The sequence below is a fragment of the Poecilia reticulata genome, linkage group LG3, assembly GCF_000633615.1.
Source record: "Poecilia reticulata strain Guanapo linkage group LG3, Guppy_female_1.0+MT, whole genome shotgun sequence".
Lineage (NCBI taxonomy): Eukaryota > Metazoa > Chordata > Actinopteri > Cyprinodontiformes > Poeciliidae > Poecilia > Poecilia reticulata.
In genome coordinates, this window is record NC_024333.1 from 27,970,406 (window position 1) to 27,997,715 (window position 27,310).

The 27,310-nt window shown below is 38.3% G+C and overlaps 1 protein-coding gene across 1 annotated transcript in view; it reads right to left on the reverse strand.

The window, feature by feature from the left end:
• Positions 1-27,310, reverse strand: part of itsn2b (intersectin 2b) — a 44,998-nt gene that overhangs the window by 5,243 nt on the left and 12,445 nt on the right. The window contains exons 4-35 of the mRNA XM_008405778.2: positions 27,179-27,242; positions 26,897-27,069; positions 25,385-25,636; positions 23,194-23,269; positions 22,995-23,110; positions 21,561-21,624; positions 19,966-20,103; positions 19,755-19,843; positions 19,381-19,643; positions 18,346-18,495; positions 18,120-18,260; positions 17,677-17,764; positions 17,353-17,492; positions 14,669-14,805; positions 13,806-14,563; positions 13,609-13,730; positions 12,296-12,547; positions 12,029-12,225; positions 10,542-10,588; positions 10,260-10,426; positions 9,892-9,922; positions 9,522-9,643; positions 9,176-9,272; positions 8,898-9,089; positions 3,482-3,603; positions 3,276-3,382; positions 2,044-2,227; positions 1,199-1,297; positions 1,030-1,113; positions 857-940; positions 715-777; positions 139-288 (exon numbers count right to left, since the gene is read on the reverse strand). Of these exons, the coding sequence (XP_008404000.1) occupies positions 139-288; positions 715-777; positions 857-940; positions 1,030-1,113; positions 1,199-1,297; positions 2,044-2,227; positions 3,276-3,382; positions 3,482-3,603; positions 8,898-9,089; positions 9,176-9,272; positions 9,522-9,643; positions 9,892-9,922; positions 10,260-10,426; positions 10,542-10,588; positions 12,029-12,225; positions 12,296-12,547; positions 13,609-13,730; positions 13,806-14,563; positions 14,669-14,805; positions 17,353-17,492; positions 17,677-17,764; positions 18,120-18,260; positions 18,346-18,495; positions 19,381-19,643; positions 19,755-19,843; positions 19,966-20,103; positions 21,561-21,624; positions 22,995-23,110; positions 23,194-23,269; positions 25,385-25,636; positions 26,897-27,069; positions 27,179-27,242 (4,769 nt within the window). The remainder of the gene's footprint in view (positions 1-138; positions 289-714; positions 778-856; positions 941-1,029; positions 1,114-1,198; positions 1,298-2,043; positions 2,228-3,275; positions 3,383-3,481; positions 3,604-8,897; positions 9,090-9,175; positions 9,273-9,521; positions 9,644-9,891; positions 9,923-10,259; positions 10,427-10,541; positions 10,589-12,028; positions 12,226-12,295; positions 12,548-13,608; positions 13,731-13,805; positions 14,564-14,668; positions 14,806-17,352; positions 17,493-17,676; positions 17,765-18,119; positions 18,261-18,345; positions 18,496-19,380; positions 19,644-19,754; positions 19,844-19,965; positions 20,104-21,560; positions 21,625-22,994; positions 23,111-23,193; positions 23,270-25,384; positions 25,637-26,896; positions 27,070-27,178; positions 27,243-27,310) is intronic.

Here is a 27,310-nt window from a genome sequence, read left to right on the forward strand (position 1 = left end):
ACCAAACAAGTTGAAAGGCTAAAAAATGCTGTTTTTACTGCGGCTATAACTACTGATTATTGATTACTCTGATGATTAATCGGATAAAAATAGAATTAATGTTTAAAAATTAAACTGGTTTCTGTGGAGGTTCCTTACTGGTTTGTACATCTTGAGCTGGACGTTGTTCCTCTTGCTGAACAGCTTGTCGGGCCCAGAAGAGGTGAACTGTTTGGCAGCATGAGTTAAAAGCAGGAAGTCATTGAAAAGGAAAGCCCAGAGCTCCTTGCTGCTTTTTGCCTTGTACATCTGAAAAACAGACGCATTAAATTATTAAAAAACAACTAAATTACAGTTAGAAAAGACAAGAAAATCTACACATTTTAAATGACAGCAAGGGGACAATTTGTACCGTTCCAGTTTTATTTTCAATCTGTTTTGGGTTTAATATTCCTCAAATTTGCTAAATTAGTTTTATTTTTAGAATTTTTTATCTTCATTCGATATATTTTTGAAATATTGCAACTCTGAGACTGGCAGAAAAAAAAGTAATTTTTGGTCCCTCATTTAGCTATACCAATAAAGTAATGCGTTCATTTACAATTTTTAAAAAAACATTGTAAGGGCTTATTTCGCTACCTTGTCATTTAGTACCTTTAAAAACATTTAAATCATTAAACTTTCTGTCTTCTTCAGAACATGCAGACAAACTTTTACTGATTCAGATTTGATCACCTTTCCGCTGTGCAGCAGTTTTCTGGGGCCCAAACAGTTTGTCAGAGAGTTAAACACCAAATGCTGTGAGAAGAGAGGAGATTAATCAATCTCCTGGATTATAATCTCTGTTTTGAGTTTATGAGTGCTGAATTCTCATTACCTCCACAGCGCCGTCACATTGTATGTGGTTCTGGATCCACTCCAGCCTGTCAGAGTTCTCCTTCTCCCTGACGCCTTCGTTCACCTGGACAGAAACAAAAACGTCTGGTCGCCGCTTCACCCCAAAGAAAAAGCAGCAGCGTATTAATGAGATCAGATTAAAATCTGAAGAACCTGCTGACAGAGTTCTTCCGCTTTCTCCAGAGCCTCTTTCAGGTGGCCGCGGTCAGGATGGCCCTCTGCTGTGCACTCCAGGATCTACACACACCGAAGATCATCTTTAGCGGACAACAACGAACGGACGACAGACTGACTGTATCCGGTCACTGACTGGACGACCTACGTTTTTGATGTGCAGCGGGTAGCGAGTGATTCGCTGCATCGGCTTCAGCAGGAAGCTGGACAGCGGCATGCCTTTGCACCTGTAGTCTGTCGCGATTTTCTGGACAGAGAAAAGGCGACGCAGCTTTAAAAAATGTTATATGGATGTAAAACTTCAGACAATCTCAAACAGGACGATAATATGCATGTAAAATCCTAAAAATAGCCCCAGTTATTTTAAACCCAAATAGTAACTTATTGGATGATGCTGCAGCTGTAAGACAAATGGGTGTGAAAATAAGTTCGTACTTCTTCCCACTCCTTAAATATAAATACACTTTACTACCGTTATTCTTTTAAGTTTATTTTGTTTGTATGCAACTTTATTCTTTTATTACACTACATTCAATAAAGTCAAACTAAAACTCAAAGCTTATGATGTAGCAGAAAGACTTTCAGTTTTCATACTGACTAGAACATCTCAAATTTGAGGTCCGTGGGCCAAATCTGGCCCGCCTTTTCCCTGTTGTTTGGCCCTCTACACTTCTGAGAGCCTTCAAAATAACAGTTTTTGCTTAAATATTATTTCATCCATCAAACCAAAGGAGTTTTCATCTGTATTCTGCCAAACTACATCATTGTGTCAACTTTTTGAATGCAGAGACGTTTATTTATGTTTTATCAGTTTGTAAATGGGTTTTATCAACTACCCAAAGGGGCTCTGTAACATTAGAAAATAAATACTATTTAACTCAATAAATCTCTGAGTTAGTTCTGTAGGGCCACACAGATTAAATCTCCCGTTTCCTCGGCTCCAAAGGCTTCCTGACCTTTTCCCGTCCTTCCTCATTTCGTTTCCGCTCCTACCTTGAGGAACGCCTTGAATTCTGGCTCGTTGTCGGTGCGGGTCTGGAGCAGCGCGGCGCCGTTGAACTGGGACGAGCAGAAGCTGATGTAGGGCTGCATGTGGGACAGCTCAGAGGCCAGGATGTCTCCGATCTTCTGGACCGGCACGTTGTCCCCCGTGGTTTTCTTCCGAGCATGGAGAGCCCTGAATGCAACATGTGATCCATTTAAAACTTAAATATAATAAGATACAGTATGCTAGGGTTAAATTTATCAGCTTAGATAGCATCCAAAAATGTGCAAAAAGTATGATTGCTTCCTAAAAGGTTGGGCATTTTGTTTTATTTATTTACAATGTCCAGGTCTGAGTAACTTAAATCAAATTTTCTCTGCTCTCATTTATAGATCGCTTTTAGATTAACACATTTCCATGTTATTTATGTATTTATATTCAGTCATATTGAGTTACTTTTAGGTATATATACATTTTATAAACTTTATCTCTTGTGGTTATATTTGTATTATTAAAATTTAACACTTAGATCACATGTGTCAAACCCGAGGCCCGGAGGCCAAATTCAGCCCACCAGTTTTTTTTATGTGGCCCTTTAGAGAGGGAGGCATAAACAGAACAGTCAAGATAACAGAGTGCTTAAATATTATTTTATCAATAAGTACTAATTTCTAAGTTAGTACCACAGATATTTAATTTTTATTGCAAAAAATATATAAAAAATCCCAAAAAGGCAATTTTCCTTTGGGGATCAATAAAGTATATTCTATTTTGCATTTTTATATATTCTTATTGTTCGTTTATGTGATATGGACTATGAGACTGAAATCAAATATGTCTATTAATCACTGATGATGTCACATTCATCAGACTAGACATTTCAAAATAAATAACTAAAAATGAGGGAAAGGAAAAGGCATTGTATAAAATTTAACAAGTTTTTTTTCCTACTATTTTGATAACATTTTCCTCTGAAAACGTTTTAAAAACCCACCAAATGTGAAAATCAGCTCAAATTTTATCAACTTGCCCAAAGTTGTTTTTTCTGGCCTAGTCAAAGTCCAGCAGACGGTTCTACAAAGTGCTGCATCAGGGGACTCACTACAAATATCAAGGTTTCATTAGAGAAAATAAAAACAGGCCATGATGTGCTCCCACAAAGTTGTTAAAAAAATTATTTTTAAAACGTTGAATACTTCATTTGGTTCTGGTTCTGTTCGCTCCACCAGATGATATTTACTTCACAAGTTTACTGTTGCAGGCCAGAAGCTCCCTCCAGTTGACGAAGATCATGGCCATCTCTGCATCAGTCAGCCGYCGCGACTCCGACATCGGCTTGTAGAAAACCTGCAACCAACGCAGCAGTAAGATGAAGGTGCAGAAATGAAGTGAAGAGCAAAGCAAATGTTTCGTCATATTTTATTTGCACTACTTTCATTGACTTACATCCAGCACAACCTGCAGGTCCTCCACATATCTCTCTTCCGCCTCTATCAGCTCGTGGATGTAGCCCTGCCTCTTCTTCTCCTGGGGGCTGAGAGAGTCCAGGCTGGATGGGTCTGTACACCCTGCAGGACGGGAGCAACAATCTGAACATTTCAGCCACAAACGGTGGGCGCCTTAAAGCTTCTGAAGTACAACAACTCATTTCTGAAACATTCCTAAAGGTGACCTTCATGCTTCCTTGAACAAGTTAGTTTAGATCTATGGTTAAACAAAACATGTTCGTCTCATTTCAGTTCTGCCTGTTTTGAGTTTCTTTCTGAATGAAATGTTTTAGGAAGTCTGTTACTTTTAAATCCAAATTCAACGTTTACACTCGCACGTGAAACAGATGTGCAATTATACAACCGTGCATTTCTGAAAAGCAGACACGGAGCCTCCTGCACAAACAACAAGAATGCAGTCGTTTCTGGCTGGTAAGTCAACAACAAAACACTCGTGTTTTCCAGCAGCCATTGTACAGCTTGTAAAAAACATTCTGGGGCTCAGCTTGGGTTGCTAGGTAATGATGTAGTGCCCGACAAATGTGGCTTAATAATTAGGAGGATTTTGAAAAGGCACATTTTCCAGACACCAAAATAAACAAGTAACTTATTGCCAGAAAACACCTGGGTGTATTTTTAAGCATTCTGTTTTTAGAAGCAGCTCAGACCCAAATGGAAGTACAAATATTTTAAAGGAACAAGAAGAAAAAAGGACAGAAATTTCCAATCTGTAAATTTACACTTACCAACTAAAAGATCACACCGGTGCCATTCTGAGATTCCCAAACAAAGTGGCTGCTCCTCACCAGAGTTATTTCTTTCCTCTTGCTCCCTAAACTCTTCCTCATCCTCATCCCAAAGCCTTAAAAACTGAAATCTGCCGTCCGAAGTCATTTCTACGACCGATTCTCTCTGCTCAGGTTTTACAGCTTCCTCTCCTTTCGTCTCCTGCCTGACTCGCCTGAGCTCTTATCTCCTCGTCGCTCTGAAATCTGCTTGTACCAAAACAGGAAGAGAAATTCCTCCTTTCCCTCTTTACTCACTGGCCTGTTTAGAGACGATACAGGCAAAACGTTCCTCTGCTTTTCCACCTTGAAAAAGCTTAAAAAACCGTATATACACATACATACATATATATATATATATATATATACACATACATACATACATATATATACATACATACATACATACATATATATATATATATATACATATATATATATATATATATATATATATATTTTTTTTTTTTTTACAAATGTTCCCTAGAAAACTTAGAAAAAAATTTTAAAAACGGGAGAAAATTTTTATCCATTTGGGAAAAATTCAGAAGTGATTGATAAAAAATACATTTATGAGGTCACCTACATCACATTTATGTTGCTAGCACAGAAAACACAAACAGTAAAGATTTCTAAAGATGAAATAACATGTTTAAGAAAAATACTTGACTGAAGCATTGTCTCAAATAACCCTTTATTCATTTATTTAGAATCAGAAAAAATATTCGGTATCAGGCAGATTTGCAGAAGTAGTCACACCGACCAGCACCAGAAAATATTAACACCTTCACCATTATTTGTTCTGCTCAAAGCTCTGAATTCATAACACATCAGCAGCTTCATGTCAGTACGTTCACTCCAGTTTCATTTAAAAAGAAATGCAACAACCTGAGCTTCTTTTTGTTCGCGTCACAAAGTAATGTATTTAATTGTTGATCTGTAGGACAGTGCAGTCAAAAATGTGAATAAACTCGATAAAAAGCAGATTTTAGTGTTCTGAAAAAAATAAGACCAACATAATCCATTTGAAACCTTTTTCCACAAAACAATTTTTGACATTTGATTGAACTGAAACTAAAACATCCAAAAGGTTTTGATCCAAAAACGGCTCCTATTTACGATTGTTGATACTTTGAAAACACAAACTCCATTTGAAGAAAAGTAACACAAGACATGATTCTGCCACCACCATGCTTCACAAAGTATGTCTATAGTGACATTTTTCTGTAAATGTCATAATAAAAACAGCCAGATGAGTCTGTACAATTTCCCTTTTTGAGAATGTAAAAACGGGTAACTGAAAAGTTACCCGTTTTTTTTCCCACTTGTGAGATGTATTATAAAACATTTAACATCCTGGGGAAAAAAATCATAAACTATTGGGTGAACAGTTTAATTTCTTGTATAACATTTGGATATAAGTGACAGAATCTGAGAAGAGTAAAATAGACTCAACTGACAAATGACCACTTGAAAAAAATAAAAAAATAAAACTTCTGTAATTTTTTTTTTTTTTTTGCCTTTGTAGGCCTCAAACTAACAAAATACTTTATTGCAACTATTAGGATTGTTTCTCTTTTGACACAAAACAAACTTCTTTAAACTCATCTTAAAATCTAACAATGCAAGAGCCACTTGAATCTATTCCCACTAGAAGTTTCTATCAGTAGTTTTGATATAAACGTTCTGGAGCTCAGCTTGGATTGCTAGGTAATGGGCTGAGCTCTGGGGGGGGTTGCTAGGAGATGGGCTGAGCTCGGGTGGGGTTGCTAGGTGATGGTGTAGTGCCTACTGAATGTGACTTATAAGGGTGCACTTCTAAACTTCTAAAGTAGGAGGCGTCTACTTTGTTTAGCAATGAACCAGAGTAATAAAAAGGAAATGCAGGAATCTAAAGCCTAATTGCATGCGACTTATGAAGTCAAAATTTTTAATAAACTACAGCTCTGTTGGCTATGTGTAGAGTTGTTTTTCGGGTGTTTTAGGATGCCTGGATGTTTTCTGTAAAAGAAAAGGCCTTTAAAAAGTCTTTTAACCCACAGACCTTATGGAGGTCCAAGTCATAAGCAGAAACCTCTGCTGGTTCTACATCATGTCCAGGGTGTAAAAACAAGTTTTTCCTCTCCAGCAGATTTTAGATGAGCTGTAAAATTGTAACATTAAAAGTGGAAAAAGGTCTAAAATGATTAATCTTGGTTGTACTTGGTATTTTAAGAGGACGTGAAGATTTTTTATGTCCATTGCAAAGTATTAATCATAACAAGTACAGTTTCTGAATTCATACATCTCAAAAAAATCTATAAGAGCAGCAGGAAAATAATTAAATCCCTATAGAGGTGTAGGATAAACACAAATGTATGTTTGTAACAGCATCAATACCACTTATGGCTTTTAAATATATATATTTTTTAAAATCTGTGACCCAACCGAGTTTTATTGACATTAAATCAACACACAAGCAAACATGAGAAACCAAAGAAGAAAAACACATTTCATAACCACAGAGTACATAAAAGATGGACACAGCCACAATAGCATCCCTTTTGTTCAGTATTAATTTTAATTTAGGCTTCTACTGCCTTAATCTCTGACTGAGTTTGGTCCACAAACAGCCCCATCCACCTCACCGTTACTTTTAATCTATATTTGTTCATTGTTTGCAAAAAGACAATCATAAGATAAGAGTTTAGGAAGAAATGTCCTTTCCTGACTGGCCTTTTCACACAGTCTGCTCAAGGTGCGACTGAAGAGCCTTTGGTGTTTATAGCCGTCTTGTTAGTAAGGAATGGAGGAGAATGTGGGGGTCAAAGGGCGCCTCGGAAGCAGGAGATGTCACAAAGCTGCATCAACACTTGTCTGTAAAAGAAAGCCAAGACAGCGGGGAAAAAAAACCTCGAATCAGAGACGCCGTTTGGGATTCTGTGAAGCTTTTCCACAATGCCTCGCATTAGTGTTCAGAAGACTTTCCGCATTTTGAACTGTTACAAGAATATTTCAGTGTATTTTAGTGGGATTTTACATGATAGACCAACACAATGCAGTGCATACATGTGAAGCGGAAGGAAAATAACAAATCAGTCTTAATTAATTAAAAATTATCTAAAAAGTGAGGCATACATATTTAGCCTTCCACATTAATTACTTTGCATTACTTATGAGTGAAATATAGAAGCTCGTTATAAGTAAATGAATTGTTAATATTGGTTAGAAAGTACTTGTCCCATTGGCAGATTATTTCACTTATACCATGGGAAAATTAAACTAAGACACTTCAGTTTTGGGTAAAACGGAGGGCATTTTTCATCTTAAATGCAAAATGACAATTATTTCAATCATCAATTCATAATCTGATTAATCGTTTCAGCCCTACTAAGAATATTGTTTCATAACGCAATTCTGCTTTGAACTTCTCCATCATTTTATGTTTTATTTGATGAGTAAAGGAAGCTTAATACAATCTGAGACACTCTTCAAATTTTAATTTGAGAAGAAAATGAAAAATATTAATTTCCTTTTAACCAATTTGTGTTGGTTTGTCACATTAAATCCCAATAAAACGCTTAAGTTTGTGCTGAAAAGGGTGTGAATACTTTTGCAAGGCAGTGTTTATTCTGAAAACACACAGAGAAATGAGCGGGAATGACCAAATATGGCAGCTGTGGCTCCATGACGTGTTTTGTCAAAGACTGTGTGAGAAGGCCCATAGGCTTTTTACAAATACAAGGTCGCCGCCTGCTGGCAATTAGAGAGAATGCAGCTGTTTGCATTCCTTCTGGTGACCAGCAGGGGGCGAGCAGGCCGTGTCCATCTTTTACATACAATCCATGGCTAAACAAGAAGCCTATTCCATGTTTTCATGTTTTTCTAATGTTAAAAAAAGAATCTTGATCTTTTAATCCTTTCCTAAAGATTGTTTTGAGATTTAAAACTTCTAAAAATGTGAAAAAAGAAACGTATCTGGATACAAGAACAAGCAAAAGAGAGGAAAGACAAGCAACAGAAACCCACCATCGCTCCGTTTAACACGCTTTCCTGCAGATTCAGCGACACCAGTTCAAAATTTGAAACAAACAAACAAACAAACAAAAATCCGCAAGGATAAAAGGCACAGAGGTTTCAACAACCCAGAGAATCAACACGGTGAGCCAAAAATCATTCAAAGACCCATTATTTATATAAAGGAAGACATTTCTCCTTTTTCTGGTTTTCCCTCAAATGGTTTAGTCTGCAGAGTGGAATAATTAGAAGACAGAAAGGCCAGATTTTCACCCCATCAAAGCAACAGAGTGTGATAGTGGGTCTCTGTGGCCTGGAGCAGAAGTAGAGGAAGAGGAAGAGGCTTTCTACCACCCTAGAAGGAGAAAGACAAAGGAGGGGAAAGAGAGAGGAAAGGAGGAATAAAACAAAGGAGGAAGTGAAAAGACGGAAACAACAGGAACTGATCAGAAATTATTAGTGATCACAGGTAAAGTTTGATAAATCAGCAGATTTAGGATTAGTTTCAGACATATGGAGAATCAAAGAAGAGCCCCAGTTTCAACGCACACTTCTTTGCTTTCATGTTTTGTGAAAAATGTGAGTTTTACTCACATTTTTGACTGGGTTCATTGTCCGTGGTCATCTGGACGTAATTGAAGGGGAACAAGCCGGTGACGCCGTTAACCTCTCCCTTCCACCAGTCGGGGTTGCTCTTGTCTAAAACATTGATCAGTTGCCCTTTAGAGAAGCTCAGCTCGTCCTGGTTGGCCGCTGTGTAATCGTATATGGCGATCACTTGGCAGACTGAGCAAACAGGAAAGAAAAGAGTCATTTAAGAAAAATTTTATTTATGCTACTCGGAAGTCCCATCCAGAGCTGTTGCGTCTTACCAGACTGTTGAGCGGGAGTGGATTTTCCGCTGTTGGAGCCCAATATTTTGACATGAGCGGAAGGGAACCAGCCTTTCTGACGTCTCTTGCCGCGTGCCTGAAGTCAGAGAAGATCAAAACGCACACGGATCACAAAATTTGAATCACCGAGAGGATGCAGAAAAATGTCTCCACAAAGAACACATGGATTTTTACAAGAAAAACATTATTATCATGAAGTTACACTGTAATTCGTTGTCACACAAATGCCTGTTGATCAACAAAGATGCTTGTTGTTGCTCTCTTATCTGTCTATCAGCAGTTTTGAGGAATGTTTAAAAATATTAGAAATTTAGTTTTCACACACCTGAAGCTCTCCGAGCCACCAACCAGACGGGTTCTTGCTGAAAATGAGGATAAGCTGACCACTTTCCAGACTCAGCTGCTCCGGGCTGGCAGAGCTGTAGGCTTTGGTCACCTGAGCGATCTCTGCACACATGACAGCATCATTACGTTAAATGTATGACCAAGATTTTAATCTCCATTCTTCATGGTTATTTAGGAAAATGGCCCACTTAATAAAATTGAGTTAAATAAAGCAAACATTGAGCAAAGTATACCAGTGTCTTCAAAGTGCTCTTTCTTTTTACTGTGACTGCACACTGACTTAATTACTGCTTTAACAAGCAGTAATTGCATAAATAGTTTCTTAAATAAGAAAAAACATAAGCGCTTACCTTGCTTTTTCTTTCCAGATACACTTGATGTCTATAAGGAGAAAAAAAAATAACTTAAATGTATTGCACATAAACATTCACACAAAATAAAGGAACACATGATGATAATATGCTATATTTATATTTTGTAGTGTTTATTTTTTGTTTTTTCAAAATAAATTTAAAAGCTATCAAAAACAAAACACTTTGAATTTCAGTTTGCGAATGTTATCAGTTTATTGTTACCATCTCAGGATGACAAACTTATCGGGATCATTCTTGCGCCTTTTTACTTTAGCACAACTTCTACGTTGCAAGAAATGATGGTGAATATGTAAAATTTCTTGAACCCGTGTAGCATTATTCAGAGTTTGTGCAGAGTGCCTTACGTCAGCCTCTTTGGGTTTGACGTAGTTGCTGGGGAAGGCGCCCGTGTGTTCGCCCGTCGACCCGCGCCACCACTCTCCTTCTCGCTGGCTCACTAAGATTACGTCGCCCTCTGAGAACGTCAAGTCATCAGGCTCTGGAGACTCGAACGGGTACAGCGCCACATACTCTGCAATGACAAAAACAAACATAGATAAACTACTGATAACGCAGATAGATACGACAAGAATGACAATTTTCCGTGTTAATGGAATAAAGCCACAGTAACTTGAGTTGTACTCTACCTTCAAGCTGAAGGGTGTCAACTGTATCTGAGGTGGAGCTCTTGGGTCTAAAAACAGAGAAAAACTTCCTTCATTATTCTTTTACATTTGTTTTGCATGAGTCCTAAACAGAAAGCAAACTTCAGGAAATAGAAACTCCTAAAGTAAACAGTGAAATTTGGAACAAACACTGGACTGACGGGTAAAGCAAGAGCAACAGCCACAGATTCAGTTTCGCCACAACATTCATCCCAGAACCAGCCGACATTTATCGTCCACAGAACAGCAAGTACAAACCCCTGGAGGTGAAAAACAACAAAAGAAAAAGCTACATAACTTTGCTGTTTTTTGTTCCAGATCAAGCAGCGTTCATTCTTTAAGTTAGAAGACAATTTTAAAGCTGTAAGAAAATCTTTCCTAAAATGTACACTTAAAAAAAACAAACAGGAAAAGAGTCTTTGGTAAACAATAGGCTGAAAGGAGAAGATAAAGGAAGCCAGAAGAATAAATGCAAGTCATTTCATGGATGTTTGAGTGATTTTTTTTGTTGTTTTTTTAAAATAAAAAATTTATTTTTATTTTATTTCTGTAATTTCTGTGAGAATATATTTTTGTTTTAAACTGTCAGATTTATTTAGCGAACAAATACAGCAAGACTGTTGCAGATCAGCCAAACTTGGATCTATAAAAAAATATTTTCTTCCCTGGAAACATTAAAACAAACTTAAACTGGCCTATGAACCAGGACAGATCTACAAAACATGGAATAGTTTTATAAACAAAAACATCTTTAAATAACATATGTTCTTTTTAAATTATCAAAGGGGATTATAAGTGGTTATTTTCTCTCCATCTAGACTCCAAATTACATCAGTGAGTCCCTCCAATTTTTTGCAGAAATGCAAAAGTCACACAAAACCTACAAATCTCCACATTTTTTGTCTGATTTTTACTGCAATTTTTTCTCAAAATTTCCCAAAAACATTTAATTTAAGGTCCTGCTGCATCAGCCTTACTTGCAACTCACACAGCAATTAACAAAAAGTCACGTTTAACATCACACATTAGCGCAAATATCGTGAAAAATCCTTACAAATATTTCTAATTTAGCACCATGAAATCTGTTATTTTGATTTAAAAAAACAACAAAAAAACCCCACAAAATAATCATGAAATCCTGGATCAGTGTGAAAAGATGCTAAATATTATTAAATTTTAAGAAACACTTACTGAATGCTGAAACAAATAGCTATTTATTGATATATTAACAGTTTAATGGGTTTATCAGTACATCCTCTCACAACCGGTCCTTTAAGAACACTCAGATTTTTTATTTGGCCCAAAATGAAAATTAGTTTGATGCCCTGATTTAGGTTATAATGTTACATTTCTGGATTTGAAATTCATTTAAGGTGAACTCCATTTAGGGTTTTCATTTGCTCTGAGCTACAATCATGAAAACTAACAATAGTAAGAAACTTTTGATGGAGCCTTGATTCATGACTTACTCTGACCCTTCCTCTTCTCCCAGGACCGTCACGTAGGTTTTGGGTAACCAGCCCTTTTCGCCGTTCAGCTCCCCCAGCCACCAGTTCTCCTGCTGCTCCAACACGCGAATTACGTCGTCCTTGTTGAAGTTCAGGTGGTTGTCCGTCTTTGCCGTCCAGGAGCAGAGCGCCTGAGCCAAAACGTTCCCCACCACCGGCTACAACAGAGGAGACAGCTCAGAGAACCATCAAAGTGCCTGAGGACCAGGAGGGGGTCGCCGTGGTTACCTGTCCGTGCGTCTCAGAAGGAGCTGGGTGTGGAGACTGCGTTGGGGTGAAGGCAGACTTTGTGCCTGATCCCTTTGCAGCTTCCAGCACGTTGGAAAGCTGCGCCTGGATCGACACTTGAGGAGCGGCAGCGGCGAGTTTAGTTGAATCTGACGGGCCGACCTTTTCAACGTAGCTCTCTGGGAAATATCCCATCTTCCCGTGTTTGCTGCCGTACAGCCAGCCCTCCTCCTTCTCCGTCGTCTCGTCCACCTGGCAGCAAACAGACAGGATTGATTTTTACATCACGAGAAGGAGGCAGGAGACTTTTGACCAACAGGATAACTTCTGAGACATCAGCTACGTTCACCTGAGGGAAGTTGGCAAAGATTTTTTTGATAAATACTAATGTTTTCAGAGGTCATAAAAGGTAAGCAGCAAGTCAAGTTCAAATTTACAACATCCAACACATTTAGTGCCAATACACTGTGCTACAAATATTTGAACTATAGAAACATAGCACAATTAATTTATTCAGCTCTGGAAAAAGTTAAGAGGCCAGTTTCTCTGATTTTAATCTTTTACTCTCTAAGATGGCTCTTAGTTTTTCCAGAGCTTTATAAGTTTTGTTTGATTTTGTTAAGAGGGGTAAAGCTGACCTTTGGTGACCTTTGACCCTGGAAACGTTTTTCATTTGTAAAATCTTAAAAATGATAATGACACAAATAAACCATAACAGCACAGTTGACTGACATCATATTTCGTTTAGTTTGAAGAAGGTGAGGGGAGATAACTTTAACCTTTAACCTTTATTTTCAACGCATCTGCACGGCCCGATTCTAATCTTAACACCAACAAAATAATCTGATCTCTGCCACTTCTATAAAATGGACACGCATCAGATTGTTTTCAAAGTGTCTGAACGATCATGTCGAATTTGGAGAGTTTCCCGCTTCCACCTCTGGACGTTTATTGTGATGTAAACAAATCAAATAACTGAAGCGCATCATATCACAATCAATCGTTCCAATTAATGCTCCACAAAGTGTTGCCGCTATTAGTCGAGTTTTTTTTTTATCAGCTTCCTTCGTCTGGTTATGATGTCATCGGCTCCGTTGTTGAATAAACTTTTAAATCAATCCAGAAACGTCTCTGTCCGTCATTGTTTCTGTCGTGTGATGTCAGCTATCTTTTCTGGGCATTCGGGTCGCTTTGGGGTCGTAGACCGTTCACACAGAATCTCACTGGATTTAATTAGTTTTATGAATCAGATTTCAGGAAACCATCAGCCTTGAGCATTAAAACCGGCCATGTTTCCTAAATGACGTTTTTACCTCGATGATGTCGTCTGCTTCAAAGCTGAGCTCTTCGTTGTTGCGCGCAGTGAACGGGTAAAGTGCTTTGTAGGATGTGAGGGCAGCAGACTTCCTGTGCTGCGCGGCCTTCGGCTGTCCACCTGTAGCAGCGGGTGAATGAAGAGGTGAATTAATCTGGATTATAATCCAGGAGAAAACAGAGTTGTTCTGCTTACCCTTCCTCTCCTCCAGGCCTCTCAGGAGAGACGTCAGCTTCTCCTGGATGTCCACCTTCCCTCCGTTTGGTTGCTGCTTACGGGATCCCTCCTCCCTCTTCTTCTTCACCTCCAGCTCCACTTTTCTCCTCTCCTCTTCCTCCTGCTGAAGTCTTCTCCTCTCTTCCTCTCGCTTCCTCTTGTCCTCCTCTTCCCTCCGTTTCTCCTCCTGCTCTCTCTTTCTCCTCTCGTCAGCGTCTCGGAGCGCCGCCTCCGCTGCTCGATGTCTCCTCCTCTCCTCTTCCTCCCTCTCCCTCCGGCGCTCATCCTCTTTCTTCTCCTCCTCCAACCTCCTCCTGTCTTCCTCCCTCTTCCGTCGCTCCTCCTCTTCCTTGCGTTTCCTCTCCTCCTCTTCTTTTCTCTTTTCTTCCCGCCTCCTCTCCTGCTCCAGCTGCTTTCTCTCCTCCTCTAGTTTCCTCCTCTCTTCCTCCAGTTTTCTCCTCTCCTCCTCCTGCCTGCGTCTCTCTATCAGCCTCACGCGCTCCTCCTCCTCTCTTTTCTTCCTCTCCTCCTCTTCTCTCCGTTTCCGTTCGACCTCCTCCTTCGCTCTCAGCTCTCGCTCCGCCTGCTCCCTGGCAGCCTGGAGGACAGCCTGTCTCTCCCTCTCCTCTTCCTCCCTCTTTTTGGCCTCCCTTTCCTCCTCAATTTTCCTCTGACGTTCTTCTTCATCCCTCCTCAGCTTCTCCTGCCACTGGCGCTCCTTTTCCAGTTTAATACGCCTGTGAAGAGATTCACAGCATTACTATAAACCGTACTCCTAATGAAGACGATGATTAAGTCTTAAATATCATTTATGATGAAATCTGTTAAGTTCTGCTGTGGACCTTTGGGTTTCCTCCTCTTGTCGCTTCCTCTCCTCCTCCTGCTCCTTCCTTCGGATCAACTCGCGCCGCTTTTCCTCTTTGACGCTGCGCAGTTTCTCCAGAGCCGCCTGTTGATTCCTCTGGCTTTCCTTCAGTTCCTGACGTATATTAAAAAATAAAAACGCATTTAGAAACAAATCGTGATCATCAATTTAGCAGGATGATAAATTGTCCCACAATGATTCCAATAAACAATAATATTGTTATTTTGAGACCGTTTTCAAAAGCAGATAATTCAAGTTTGGCGTCTCAAAGACGGTTAAATTTAATTTTGTACGGAACACTTTACACTGGACGACACTTTAATATCAAAAACAAAAACACAACCACCAAAAACAATAAATAGAAAGAAAATTATGAACCAAACAAAACCAAAACCATAAATGAAACAGACCAGGACATCTCAGTAAACAGAATTGCCCTTCAAAAAATGCAAATAATCATAATGAAAATTATCGAGCAATCATTTATACCAGGGATGTCCAAAGTGTGGCCTGAGGGTCATTTGGGGCCGTCTGGATGATTTTGTTTGGTTCCTCAGTCCAAAATTCAAGAATGGAGTGGAATGTATGATGTTAAATGTGGCTTTTTATTAATCGCCATAACAATCACCAACTATAACTTGACATGTAAAGCTGAGGCAGCAGGCTGAAAAAGTTTTGGAAAATGTTTACCTGTCGTTTAAGAATCTGTTAACATTTTACAGATTCCTTTTCTACAAAATGTAGACTACTTTGCTTAATTAAAATATTTATTTAGTATTTTGTTGAGATAAAAACAACAAATGTCTTAAAAAATAAATCTTATCAGTTTTAATCTCAACAATTTTGTCCCTAATGGCAAAAAGTCATTAGGGACAATGACTTTTGTCGTTTGAACATCGCTGATCTGCACTAATATCTTACTGTTTAAAGGAGAGGCAGTACAAAACAAGGATAAGAAATGAAACAAGTCAGGACAAGAACACATAAACAAAGACAAAAAGAAAATAGAGAAGGAGTTTTAAAGAGACCCAAGGTGAAACCTTTAGTAGATGGAAGAGTTTGCGGAGGCAGGCCAGCAGACAGAAGACAGGCTGAAGCATTTTGTCCTCAGCTCCCAAAAACTGAGGCAGGGAATGAGGACGGATGCAAGAGGAGCACGGATTAGAAAGGAAGTGAGGAAGAGGAGGATGGATTGGAAAAGAAGTGAGGAAGAGGAGTACGGATTAGAAAGGAAGTGAGGAGGGAGCAGTGGACAAGGTTAAAGGGTGAAGTGGGACGAGACAGAAGATAAAAAGAAAGAACAAAATAAGTCCAAGAAGCATTAGGGGGTGTTCGAGACTTAAAAGTTTGCAGAAATACAACATTAATGTGAGGAAAAAATAACTTTCTTTACAGGCCTGCATCATCCTACCAGCCTACATCTCAAACATTCAACCTTATACTAGTAATGTTCTGTAACACCACTGTACAAATAAACACATTAACTTTCTACTTATCTTTTCTTATACATTTAAAATTAAATGCAAAGCAGAATTGGAGTCAAACTGTTTGTGAGCACAAACTTACACTAAAGAGTTCAACACATTAAAGACATCAAATTTAATCTGAAACAAATGTAACTATTTTTCATCAATACAGAGTCTTCTCAGATCAAATCTATCAGCTTTTTTGCAGAATCTCTTCATGACAGCAGAATTTCAGCTTAAAACCAGTGAAACTCATTTCTCCTGATTTTATAAAGTCTCATACTCATAATTCATTTCAGGTTCTTAGAGATCCAGGTGCCAATCTTTACTAGTCATTAATTAATATGTAAACAGCAGCAGTGTCGTTTGCTCCTTCATCTAAAGCTTTTTGTTTCATTGATCATCCAGATCAGGGAGTCAAACTCATTTTGGGCCAAATCCAGATCAAAGCTGCTCTTAAAGGGCCGGTTGTGCCAGAATGTATTGATAAAACCTGTTCACAAACTGTTAAAATATCAATGAATCCTTAAAATTAAATAATATTGAACATCTCTTCAGTCCCTCCAGGATTTCGTGATTGTTTTTGTGATTTTTAAAAGTAAAAGTGTTTGTGGTACTAATTTAAAAATATTTCCGCTTATTTATGATATCTTTATAATTTGCTGTATGGATCATGGACTATATTCTGACATCAATTAAAGCTGAGGCGGCCTTTTAGTAGAAGTAAGAATATTTTAGACATTTATTGAGTAAAACCTTCAATAAACTCCCAATTATCAGCACAAAAAATATGGGAATTTGTTGATTTTGTGTGAATTTCCACGCTAATACTCAAGAAACTGGAGAGACTGGTTGATATAGTCTGGCAGTAAATGAATAAAACCTGCATTGATTTGATTGATAACATAATATTTAAGCACATTTAGTGTTTAGTCTAGACTCTAGAGGACCACATAAAAAGCTATGGCAGGCCAGATTTGGCCTACGGGCCTCGAGTTTGCCACACATGTGGATTAGAATCAGAGAAATACGTGCAAACAACAGGTTGGTGTTGTCTTTATGAGCTGGAGAACTCTTCATTCTTTGAATTAGCTGAGAAACGTCTCTGTAAAAAGTGTCAGCAGCTTCACAGATGTAGATAAATATAGATAAATTAGAGAGATAAATGCCCTGAATGCCATTCCTTCACTCTTACCTGCATGTCTTTGTTGTACTGGTCCATCTGGGCCAGCTTGGCAGCCGTTTCCTTCTCCAGAGCTTCCAGCTTGTCTCTCAGTTTCATGCAGGTCCCTCTTTTCTCTGTGACTCCCATCTTTAGGTTGGACATGGCTGAAGCTACAACAAGGTCAAAAACACACAATTCCACAGTCAGAGAACATTAAGAAAACTCTTCACATCTTTCCAGTCAGAGGTCAATACTTAAAATTCCATTTCAGTTTACAAACTAAAGGGCTTCAAACTGTTTGAGATTAATCTGAGTTTTTATCAGTGGCATGTGTGACCAACCCTCAGTACTAACCAGGCAGGTTATTCAGAGACATGTTCTGGAGTTTTTCTGCCAGTCGTTTCTTCTCCGGAGTCAGCTGGGACAACTTCCTCTGAAAATCCTGACCACATGCAAACACAGACAATTAAATTAATTAAATACATGTCACATCAAATAGATGATTTCTGCTAATTTGATATTTAAAAGTATCTTATACTCTTTGATTAGATTAGATAAATTAGAGAGTGATAAATTAGAGAGAAATGAGAGAGAAATTGGAGATAGAGAGAATAGAAAGTGACTTGGATAAACTAGAGACAGAGATAAATTAGAGTGAGATATAAATTAGAGTGAGAGAGATAGAGACAGACTGATGTATAATAATCTACTAAACTTGGGTTCTGATCTATGAGTGCTATGTATAAAAGAATGAATAAAGTATGATTTATCTGACCAAACAGAAGAGCGGATCAAACCTCTATCTGTCTTTGCAGAGCATTCAGATCCTGTTGTCGTGTGTCTTTCTTCTGGTCTAGAAGATCAAACTCTGTCCTCTGGAGTTTCTTGTTGTTCTGAATGTCCCGCAGTCGGTCAGAAATCTGACGCTGTTTGTTACCCTGAAAACAAAGAGTTTAGACAAACTTCCAACTTTGCAGGCATCTGGTTGGAAAAGGGAAAAAAAGGTGTCTTTTCAGGACTCACCACTGCCTCCAGCTCCATCTCCAGATTCCTCTTCTTGGCTTTCAACTTGATGATCTCGTCCTGCTCCTGCTCCTTCTTCATCTTCAGCTCACCGCGCTTCCTCCTCTCAAACTCCTCCTTCCTCTGTCGCTCCAGCTCCCGCTGCGCTGCCTGGAGTCAACAGGGTTCACACAGTAACATTCAAGCACTTTTCAAGCATTTTCAAGGTGAGATTTGAAACTTTTCTAGCATCACACTCTGGAGATAAAAATACAAATAAGCTAAAAAATAAAAAAGATACAGCTTCAGTTCACTAGTATATGTTGTCATTCACAAGTGTTTATAATTTTTTTGATAGCATTCACATGTAATTTTATGTTTTGATATATTTTATTCATTGATCTGAATTTAATGGTGGAATCAACTGACTCACTCTTTGGTTACCTAGCAACAGCCTTTTGGCTAACTTGTGGTTACCTAGCAACAACCTGTTGAGTAACGGGTGCAGCAGCAGTTTAAAGTCTGCTTCATAACTTTTTTTTTTTTAAATAAAAAAAAACAACACAGTGGAGTGAAAACTGTGGATGAAATAGAAAAGGTCACTCATTTTGTAAACATTTTTGATATTCACAACAAAAAAACTAATCAATATTTATTGATATTGACCAATATAAAGTGCTTATATTGCAATCTGTTTTTTTAGCTATACCATAGAAATAATAAATATTTATTACAATGAAACAATCCAAACAAATTGTATTAAGGTAAACAACTTTCCTGTTTAAATTAAATTAAATACTTAAACACAATATACAAAAAGTTACAAAAAAGAATTTTCTAAAAAATATTTAATGTGACGTTTTCTGGAATTTAGCAAATAGAAATAATTTTGGTAATTCTAACTGACCTAAAAAAAGGAAAATTTAGTCTGATTTAATTTCAGACAGTGAGAAAAAATTTGTTGATGTGTAAATGTTTTCCATATGTAGACTTTTAATCACATATTAGATTCCAAAACACCTAAACTGAAAGCTGCTCAGCACCGAGTCGCCTCACCTCTTTTCTCTCTATCTCTCTCTGCCTCTCCTCCTCCCTCTGTCTCTCCAGTTCCCTCTGTCGCTCCAGCCTTTGCTCCTCTTCCTTCCTCCTCCGCTCCTCCGCCTCGCGGGCCTCCCTCTCCTTCCTCTCGCGCTCCTCCCGTTCTTTCTGAGCGCGCCGCTCCTGCTCCTTCCTCTCCGCCTCCAGCAGAGCCAGTCGCCTTTTCTCCAGCTCGGCATTCCCCTGCTCTATGTTGGCTTTGAACTTATCCTCAAACGACACTGGAATGGAAAACGTCGTTTTTTTTTTAACTCAACGTCAATCTTGCTAATGACACTAAAAAAAATGTGAATGTGAAAGAATTAAAAAGCAGAGACTGTGGGAGTACTGACGGTTAGTTTTGGGTTTCTGTGGCGGTTCTGCATCGAGGTCGTCAATCATCGCCGAATAGAGGTTAGAGCTGGAGCCATTCATTGCACTCCTGTAGCGCAGATTAAAAATAAATGACTACAAAACATCCTTAAACTGGCAACCAACTGTGCCAAAGTTATTCCAAGAATGTTTCCATGTTTTCTAAAGTATTTCCAGACTGTGTCGTCATACCTCTGTGAGGGCGGTACCAACTCGGTCGGCAGGGTGAGTGGCAGCGGTTGTCCGCTCTTCGCCATGTCAACAAGATGCATAGCCAGAACAAACTCCTCCACGTTCAGCTTTCCGTCCTTATTCACATCAGATAAAGTCCTGCAGACGTAACAAATCACTAATTAAAGTTTTCACACAACTGTAAAAAGAGTTTTATGCATTTTCCAGCTAGAGTATCATTTCATAGCACATTGAAGTAATCTTCAGTTGCTATAAAAATGCTATTAATATTCAATATGACTTACAATAAAACAAACTCTTCTTGGTAATTTAACGTCTTGAAATTGGGCCTCTGTCTCTTTAAGAAACTCCTGATCTTTCCAACATCATCGCAACGTGGCTCCTCTATTAACCCTTTAACAGTGCTTTTGCAATTATAAGTAGATTGTATATTGTTACAGTTCCACCAGGTGTTTGCTAATTGCTGCTGGTTAGTCTGAAGAAGCAGACCGGGGGAATCGCAGGGGAATGATGCTCTGTGAGGCAGAAGCTTGTAGACTGCAACTCTGAGGAGGAGCTGCGTCTCGAAGGCAGGGCTAGGTCCACCCAGGCATTTTGAACAGCTGAATGGTTGCCATGGAGATTAAAGGATTTCTCAAACATGCATGAAAGAATCAAAGCAACACTCCAGGTCTGTTTTTGATGAGGAAAAAACATAACATGAAGTAAAGTCAATTTTACCTAATAATGCCTCTTTAATTAACAACGGGTGGAGAATTTAAAACATGTCAAAACTAAGGAACATTTAATCTCCTGTTTTACATAAACAGTTGTGGACTTTTGGAAGTTTAAAAAGTCTAAATTGTCTTAGACCAAAGAATTAGTGTGATTTGCTTTAGATATATATTATATATGATCTATAATCAATCCTACAAGTTGAGAAAAAAACATCAGAAAAAGAGGTTTTTAGGTATTATGATCCCTGACTGTGAAACAGCCTTTTTATGGAGAAGTTGCTGGAATCATTCAACATTTTCTATTTCATATACTGTCTTTTTGTTTTTAAGGTCTAATATTTTCTCTGGTGTTTATTCATTTGGATGTTAGATAATACTTTTACTTTTATTCTCATCTAATCTTTTATTTTCAGTAAACATTGTATTTTATTCCTGATTTTTATTTGCCATTTATCATTTAATCTGTGGTTTCATCATATTCAGGGCTTTAAACATTACACAACTTTCTACTGTTCTCGTGATACTTTGTTCAACAATATTCTCTGAGGTTTTGTCAGAACATAAATATTTATACTGATATTAATTTACACCCAAATGGACTCCGTTTACTAAACTGAGGGAAATGTTTGACCTGGATTGTTTTAGGGGTATTAGAGTAAAGGGCACTGAAAACAAATTTTAATACATTTTTATTCCGCTTCACAATCATGAACTACTTGGTGTTTCTGTACCACATATAATCTCATAAAATACAGAAATTTGTGATTTCAACATGGAAAGTGTGAAATGGTTCAAACTGCTTTAATCATGTTGTAAACAGAAAGACTGGATATGAACGAGAGTACATTTTTCTCTTTGTTTGGAGACAAATGTTCTCACCAGATGGAGGCCAGCTGCGTCTGAGTCAGCATCGTAGTTGCCATGGCGCTTCTCACCTGTTGACCTGGAAACATGAGTGAAAAATGTCATGGTAGTTTGTGCAGCACAGATAGGCTGCTGGTGAAGGAAGCATGAGATCCAGAGCCGTAAGCGTCTGTTTTAATTAAATCACACACACACAAAAAAGTTTGACCTCAGGTGTTCCCATCAGATAAAAGAAATAAAGACTGTAAATGAATGTAACAGCTTGGGTGGAGCGATGCAAAACAAGCCACTTGTGTAACTTGTTTTATGCGTCTGACTGCATTGATCTGGAAAGCGTATGCAAATGTGGCTGGAGGAAAGAGTGATAATATGTTTACATGTGCTTTTGTCATTTCAATAAACCATTTGTTTTCATAGAAACAGGTTTGGCGAGACCTTTAAAGAAAGACATTAAATGCACACCATTTATGTTGAGAAATATGCCCTGTGTTTAAACACACCCATAAGTACAGCCACGACTCCCTGTGATAAAATCACCAGTGATCACTCTTCAGGGAGATCCACAACTGCAGTTTTCTATTGCTGCGTTCACACCAGGATTCAGCCGTCCAGCTGACTGCCATGCTTTTGAGTTAAAAAATGTTTAAAGTTGACAGGAAATGTGAAAATACCACTTGATAGTTGTGCATTATTAAAAGGCTGGAAGATTAATACTTAAACATCAACTATGAAGTCTTAAAAAACAGGCAATAATTTAAAAATACCCTAAGATAAATTAACAATGATAAGCCTGGTGGGGGCACAAGTAAAGCCTGGTGACCTGCCAGGTTTATGATACACTGAGAGAAACCCTGTTTCACACCAAGCGCGTTTTGAGCATCAGGAGCTTCTGGCTTACATTCAAAGAATATGTGGAGGAGCGTCGAGGGCGTGTTGCGGCGCATTTCGCACGTCTGACGAGTCCAACACTGGAGTTAGAAAATCTGAACTTCCGCTGCTTGTAGTTTTGCATTTTCTTAACTGTGGAAGATAAACTAATTGTCACTGTTTGCCCTTGCCTTGTAATCTACGACCAATCAAACTGTGACTACAGAGACAGGAATAGAAAGGACCTGGCTTGGGAGAGGATCAGTGAGGAAATTGGGATGTTGAGTGAGTTATAACAAATATTGAAAATATTTCCCCGCATTTGAGTCATGTTAAATAAACGTATTTATTCAGACAAAACATGTAGGAGACGGAGGAAGAGTTTGAGGGACACGCATGCCAAGGAGTCTCCTCTTAACTCCCGACTAAAGAGGTTTGACATGTCTGACATCTAGAGCAAAATGTCAAGCGTCTGACTTCAAAGTGACGCGTCAAACTTGAAGCGTCGGATGCATTTTTGACGGCGTGAACGCAGCATAACAGCGCCATATTTTATGATGGCAGATTAAAAACACAACACACCTGTAAGGTATCCAACCATCTGTGTATCCAAGATGTTGAAGTGCTGCCTGTACTTCAGTCTGGAGGGATGCGGCACAGCCCAGTCACTGGGAAGCGCAGCCATGGGAGAGGCGGAGCTGAAAGATTTACACCATAAGAAACTGAAAACAAAAAGAAAAACAACATATCAGCTCTACGTTTAGGTTTCTGTGTGTTTTACCTTCCAGATCCCAGATCCAGCAGAGAAGAGGAGAGTCCACCCGGAGAGGCATAGGAAGCTCCACCAAGAGGCAAGCCTAAAGAACACACATTTATTCATTATCCACATTTATGAGGTTTTTTATTAAATTCAAACACTTGGCAGCTGGTATTTAAATACCAGCTCTTCCACTTCTTTTCTGGATATTTCGAAAGAGATTAAAATAACACTTTGGCTGGCTATTCTTATGACTAAACTGTAGACTGCAAAAAAGAAACAAAAGTAAAATTCATAAAATGATTGCTTTCTTAAAATAATCTCCAATTTTAAGAGCATTTTCATTCTTGGGACATATAAAATAAAAGATGACCAGCATTTTTCTTCAGTATAAATATTTATATTGTATTTATAGCGATACAAATTGTTCTAGGTTTCATCTCCTTCACAGCAACTTTTGCAAGGAGGATTAAACACAGGTAAAATATATCACTGTTATTGTTGAAACCAGAAGTAAAAAATGGCATAAAAATGAAATGTGTACTCTTTTATTGTAATATTTTAAGAGTAACTTAACTGATCTCTTCCAAGTATGGATTTTTTTTAAATGAATTTTTAAATTTAGTACCGCAAAAGCAAAGAAAGTGAACAGTATTTTGTCTTTATCTTCTAGCACAATCACTACAATGCACAGCTTGTCATTATTCCCTTTTATGGTTTAACTGCTAAATCAGGGGGTCCCCAAACTTTTTGAGAGCAAGATCTACTTTTTCTCTCACCAGCCGCCTGAGATCTACCTCATGACACAAAGACATAAAAATTGCAAATTAAATTTCACTTATTTTATATGCGAATATGCATCAGTTATAGCAGAAATAATAGTGACAGAAAACCTAATGCAGTTCCTTCCTCAGTGAGATTCTGACACTGGGAGCAGCTTACTGGTTTCTCAGTCAGAAGCTGGTTGCAAACCTGATGCCAGCAGGTGTCAGTCAGTCATGGTAGATCTGAAATCTGGTTTGATGACCTCAGTATGAGAAACTACAGACTGATAGGAGGAACCAAAGAGCCCAGTAAAGGTAAAGGCAAATCTTCTGAAGTCGGGATATAATCAATTTAATTTCACATAATTATCGCGGTAGAATTTGTTAAAACTTAATGAAATATATTTGTCCTATTTGATGTTGTGACGTATGCTCACAAAGAACGAGGTAATTAGTCCAAGCTTGTTGTTTATTGAACGTTCAGAAACTACTGCAGGTAATGAGCCACAGCAAAGGTAAACAAAGGTAAAACAATCCGAAGATGATCAACTCAAAACCACTCCTACCTTTTTACTCTCTCTCTCTGTCGTTTAAGCACACCCGCTGCCATGGCAACCGCCTGCGCCCCCCCAAGCCGAGCAAAGATTACATTGAAAACACAACATTCAGTCCATTACGATATCAGGTTTCCAGGCTTGATGTTTTATTAATAAGCCTCTCATGAACACAGCGGTGGCTGAGTAGCTAATTTAAACTCCTGCTCTGCTCGTCAGTCGGGCTTTGAGTCGCCTTTTTTTTCCCCTCTTTTTTGTTAATGGAACCGAAACGCACTGAATTGCACAACACCTTGTTGAAACAGTAATTACTGAGATTATTCATTTTAACATGTTTTGTTGACTTTTTATAATTATTATTTTTTAATGAAGCTACAAACGTTTAGGATCTTAGTGAATATTTTTGATAAGCCAAACCGAAGAGGAAGTGCTGGCCTCAGCATCCTGGCGGCGTTCAGTTTGTCACCTGCCGAGATCGACGTATTGGGCACCCCTGTGCTAAATTATTGACAACCAGGAGAAAATGAGATAAAAAATAACTATTTTTGGTAGAATACGGTGCGGAAATCCCTCAAAAGATAATAAAACAACATAGTAAGATTATTATGTCGAAAAGAGATTATTTATATCCTTTTTAATAATCAATAAAAAGTTAATTATTGGCGTTACAACATCTGAACCCCTGAGGATTCAGGTTTCCTCTGATGTTCTGATAATTTATCTTTGGTTTTGAGCTCCTTCTACTTAAATCTGATCATTCAGGTGTGTGAACTGTAATACCAAAAATTATCATCACCAAACCAAACAAAACAAAAACAAAACGTTCTGATAACTACACATTTCTTCATAAATGCACAAAGAAAGAAGCAGTGGTTAAAGTAGCAACAAATCACACACCGGCGTTCAAACCTCCAGCAAGCATCGGCTGGAGCATCCCCATGGTGCCGTTGGGTAGCGCTGCGTTCCCCACCGTGGGCATCAGAGGCCTGGAGGCGGTGGAGGCGATTAGTGGGTTCATCCCTGCAGACGTGGGAACCATCGGGCTGAAGCCGGTCATCGGGGTCAAAGGTGAGAGTCCAGGGGACGCCATGGAGAGAGGGGTCAACATGGCGAAGTTTGATCCTCCCATCATGGGCACAGAACCAAGACCTGCAGCAAACCATCAAACGTTTACGGCCAACAAGTCAAATACTTGGTGTTAGGACTGAAATTGATACTAGTAACTGATTATTCTATTGATTATTCAGATGAGTAATTGATTGTGTTAAAAAAAGGCAATTTTTTATTTAAATACTTAAATTCATTTATAAATTCAGCAAAAATACAAGAACTAAAAATTATTTATTTTTTAAAATAGGAAAATATACATTTTATAATAAAAAAATGAAGTAACAGGATTCATTTAGTGAATGATTAATCTTTTATAGCAAAAATATGTCCGCTACGGCGGGCCAGATTTGGCCCACCGTAGCTTTTTATGTGGCCCTCCAGACTCCAGATTACATCAATAAGTCCCTCCAGTTTTTCACAAATACGCAAAATTCACACAAATTCAACAGATCCCCACATTTTTTCTGATTTTACTGACATTTTTTCTCAAAACTGGACAAAAGCAATAATTTAACCTCACTTGATGTCAAGTAATATATGTGACTGTTTCAGCAATTAATAAAAAGTCACATTTAACATCATATATTAGCGCAAATATGGTAAAAATTCCTGACAAATATTCCTATATTATCACTACAAAATCTATTATTTTGATTGCAAAAAAACACAAAAACAATCACAAAGTCCTGGCTGGACTAATTAGTGTGAATTATCAATATAATTTCACTTTAAGAAACACTTATTGGATGCTGAAACATCTATTTATTAATATTTTAACAATTTAATGGTTTTTATTAATAGATTTCTGGAACAACTGGCCCTTTGAAAACATTCCGATTTTCAATACGGCCCAAAATGAAAATGAGTTTGACACCACTGATACAGTGTATGGCCTATTGTATGGCTGATCTATTGATTATCTTCTAATTAATTAATTAATAGTTAAATATGAAAAGATGCTTAATAATGTTTTAGAGAATTTGAACCAGGTGAAGCCAAAACTCCCAGTAGTTGAGTTCTGGTAAAACATGTTTACCTCAAAGGAGGTTTTTTTTTCTTAAATACAAGATGTATATTATTTTTGTACAGTTTTGTCTTAATTACTGCTCTGTTGCCATTTCATCAAATGGCCTTTTTTGAGTCTACACACTCCAGTTAACAATTGGTTGACAATTATTTCAATAACTGATGCATCACAGTTCTACGTTTGGTCATTTCAGCCCTCCTTGATTTCCAAAACAAACYTTTAAATGTAAGAAATGCATTTCAAACGGTAAGTCATCCATAGCGATGCCGTACCGTAGGCCGAGTTGGGCATGGCTGAGCTGGGAGCCGATACTGGAGGCTGCTTCATGATGAAGGGCAGCGTTGATGGAAGTTGTGTGCCCTGAAGTTTGAGCTTTATGAGTTTCATAGCGATGGAAAACTCCAACCTGTCCATCTTCCCATCCCGATTCAAGTCGGCCAGAGCCCTGAGAGACAAAACAAACAAACAAAAAGAACACCATAAGGTCAAACAACTGTGCCTCATGATTACMTGATTCAATTCTGCCTGTGGGTGTTAATATTTATGTTTAGTACCAAATCTCAGCCAGAACAGAGGGAGGGAGTCCTGACTGGAGGAAGAACTTTCTGGCTTGTTCTCCTACAGGAAACAGCAACAATAAAAACATTTTAAACTGGGAGAAATAATGATGGACATCAGGCGTCAGA